Source organism: Lates calcarifer, linkage group LG23 (genome assembly GCF_001640805.2).
Source record: "Lates calcarifer isolate ASB-BC8 linkage group LG23, TLL_Latcal_v3, whole genome shotgun sequence".
NCBI lineage: Eukaryota > Metazoa > Chordata > Actinopteri > Centropomidae > Lates > Lates calcarifer.
This window is the reverse complement of record NC_066855.1, coordinates 14,464,658-14,467,244: the sequence shown is the minus strand read 5'-3', so window position 1 is coordinate 14,467,244 and position 2,587 is coordinate 14,464,658. Positions and strand designations below refer to the sequence as shown.

The 2,587-nt window shown below is 41.9% G+C and overlaps 1 protein-coding gene across 1 annotated transcript; it reads left to right on the top strand.

Annotated features, from left to right (window-relative positions):
* The first annotated feature begins 431 nt into the window (after positions 1 to 431).
* Positions 432 to 2,564, top strand: LOC108894823 (peroxiredoxin-like 2A). The gene is made up of 5 exons (XM_018693443.2): positions 432 to 877; positions 1,020 to 1,111; positions 1,464 to 1,604; positions 1,785 to 1,949; positions 2,047 to 2,564. The coding sequence occupies exons 1-5, from the start codon at positions 733 to 735 to the stop codon at positions 2,158 to 2,160; spliced, it is 657 nt and encodes a 218-aa protein (XP_018548959.1). The 5' UTR covers positions 432 to 732; the 3' UTR covers positions 2,161 to 2,564.
* The last annotated feature ends 23 nt before the right edge of the window (positions 2,565 to 2,587 follow it).

The window sequence follows — 2,587 nt, the reverse complement described above, 5'->3', positions numbered from 1 at the left end:
TCCTCAATCATGTATTATTTATTCAGTCTATTTTAGCATCTTGTACATTTTTTCTAAAAAAAAAAAAAAGTTTAATTTCCTAGTTAAAAATTATTAAATCATATAATCATCAACATCTATGCCTTCTCCCCCACTGAAAAATCCAGAATCTGTTTGTTAAAATTCTATGTCTTAAACTGAGATTTAAGGTGAGCACAGGTTCACCTTCCTCATCTTCTGAAGATAAATGTAAAAACAGCTCATCAGCACAGTGGATTATAGTAGAGGTGGGATTGTAACGTTCTCAGCAAACCAGTCTTTTAATTCAGTTTGTAGAAATCCATTCTGCTTTGGCAATGCTTTTATTGTGTAAGCCTGTAGCTGCCATGTCTGACATGTTGGTAATAATGACGATGCGGTTTCCTCGGTGACCTTTGAACTGTAGGAGGAGGGCCACAGCGTTGGCACATAGTGACGGTCTTGTATTTAATTCTTCGGTGGCTGCAGTTATCTTGACGCTGCAGACTCGGTGACGGCGTCTCTGATCAGACACAGCTGTGTTGAATCAAGTCGTCTGATCTGTATCTCGGTCCAAAAAACACGCAGGGTTTGGGAAACACTGTGAGGATTAATCTCAGCTGGAATTTAAAGGCGCTTTTAGCCGCGCTGCAGTCACAGAGCTGTTGTCGCACAGGAGGCAGCTGAGAAGCTGAGATGTTTTAAATCAGAAACGCAGAGAGAGGAGAAACGGCGATGGAGCTCGTTGTCAACCTCGTGGCCACTGTCGGCGGCCTCATCACTGGTGTGATGAACCTTTTCACCGACATGTTTCTGACAGCCCCGCTGAAAGCCACCATCGCACATCTGGAGGAAACTGAACTTAAAACTTTGAAAGGAGGTGAGTCAGAACTGCGAGATATTAATGTGATAACAACATTGTTGATTATTGTTCTTTATTGTTGATACTTGATGGTGGATGAGCTCTGTGTTTAGTCTGTTGCTCCATTCTTTTACCCTTTTGCCTCATTTCGTCACTCAAGAGATCAAAACCGTGAAGGCCAAGTCTTTGTGGGAGAAGACTGGAGCTGTCATCATGGCAGTGCGGCGGCCTGGATGATTTTTGTGCAGAGAGGTAATGTCTCTCACCCTCCTGAAAAGATATGTGTTCCTTTTTGATATTACTTTTTCCATTTAATTCCTCTTTATTACCTCCTCCATAGATTTTGTGTATTGAAGCCACTGTATAATGATGATTACACTCATCCTACATCCTTCTTGCATTCTCTCTTGATTTTAAAATGAGTCATTTAAACCCTGCCTTCCATTTGTACACATACAAACACATAGTCGTTCACTTACTGTAATAAAAGACCAATCATAAGTGATGTACCAATAACAAGACCTATAAAATTGAATCTGACTGAAATGTACAATTGAAGACTTGGTGCTTAGTGGTTTTGTTTCTTGTACTGTTTTGGCTGCAGGAGGCTGCAGAGCTGTCCTCTCTGAAACCCCAGCTGGATGAGCTCGGGGTCCCTCTGTACGCCGTGGTGAAGGAGGACGTTGGCACCGAGGTCCAGAACTTCAGACCATACTTCAAGGGGGAGATCTTCTTGGATGAAAAGGTGGACTTTTTTTTTTTTTTTTCTCTCTCTGAATGGGTATACTGTGTGGTCAGTTTCTTGAAACCAGATTCAGCCAGTCTTGCAGCATCACGTCTTGTAAATACACTGAAGTCATTCAGGATCTGTGAGAAATTGGTCCAGATGAGCATGAATGATTCAGTGGTTCTGGTTTGTGTGCAGAGGCGGTTTTATGGACCCCGTGAGCGGAAGATGGGTCTCCTGGCATTCCTTCGTGTTGGGGTGTGGATGAATGGCCTGAGGGCCTTTAAGAAGGGCTTCATGGGAAACGTGTTTGGAGAGGGCTTCGTCCTTGGTGGCGTCTTTGTTATTGGACGAGGACAGCAGGTAAAACTTCAAGTTGACTTCAGTAAAATGTGTGTATCAGGTCAAAGAGGAATAAGATGTAAGAGGAAAATGCCTCACTGTTTTTATTTCTCTGCAGGGAATTCTTATGGAGCACAGAGAGATTGAGTTTGGGGATAAAGTCAACATTGAAGATGTCATCCAAGCTGCCAGAAGAATAGCACAGGAACTTCTGCCAATAGAGAAGAAATAATGCTTTGTGTTTACCACTGATGGATAAAAATCTCATATCTGTCCAAATCACCTTCTTGAGCAGTAAATCAGTGTGACAGCTCAACATCTTAGAACCACATAAATGATTTACAGTTATGCAAATGATCATTGACAAATGTTTGAATTTAGAGTCTTGTAAAGTGCACATGAGGCTTGTAAGTTTGTTGGTGTGGCGGTCTCAGGGAAACCAGGATGCATCTTGGGGTATGACTGTGTTTAAAAGGCTCTGAGTGTGTTAATGATGGTCTGTCTTTAAACTTGACAGAGCAAGCAGACTTGATATCCAACACTCAGTTTCCTTTTATTAGTCTGTGATACCGTTGTGTTACCATGGGAGCCAAGAGTCCGTGACCTATGACTAATAAAACATGCCTTTGTGTTGTACAGTTAGTTTTTTTTATCATTAT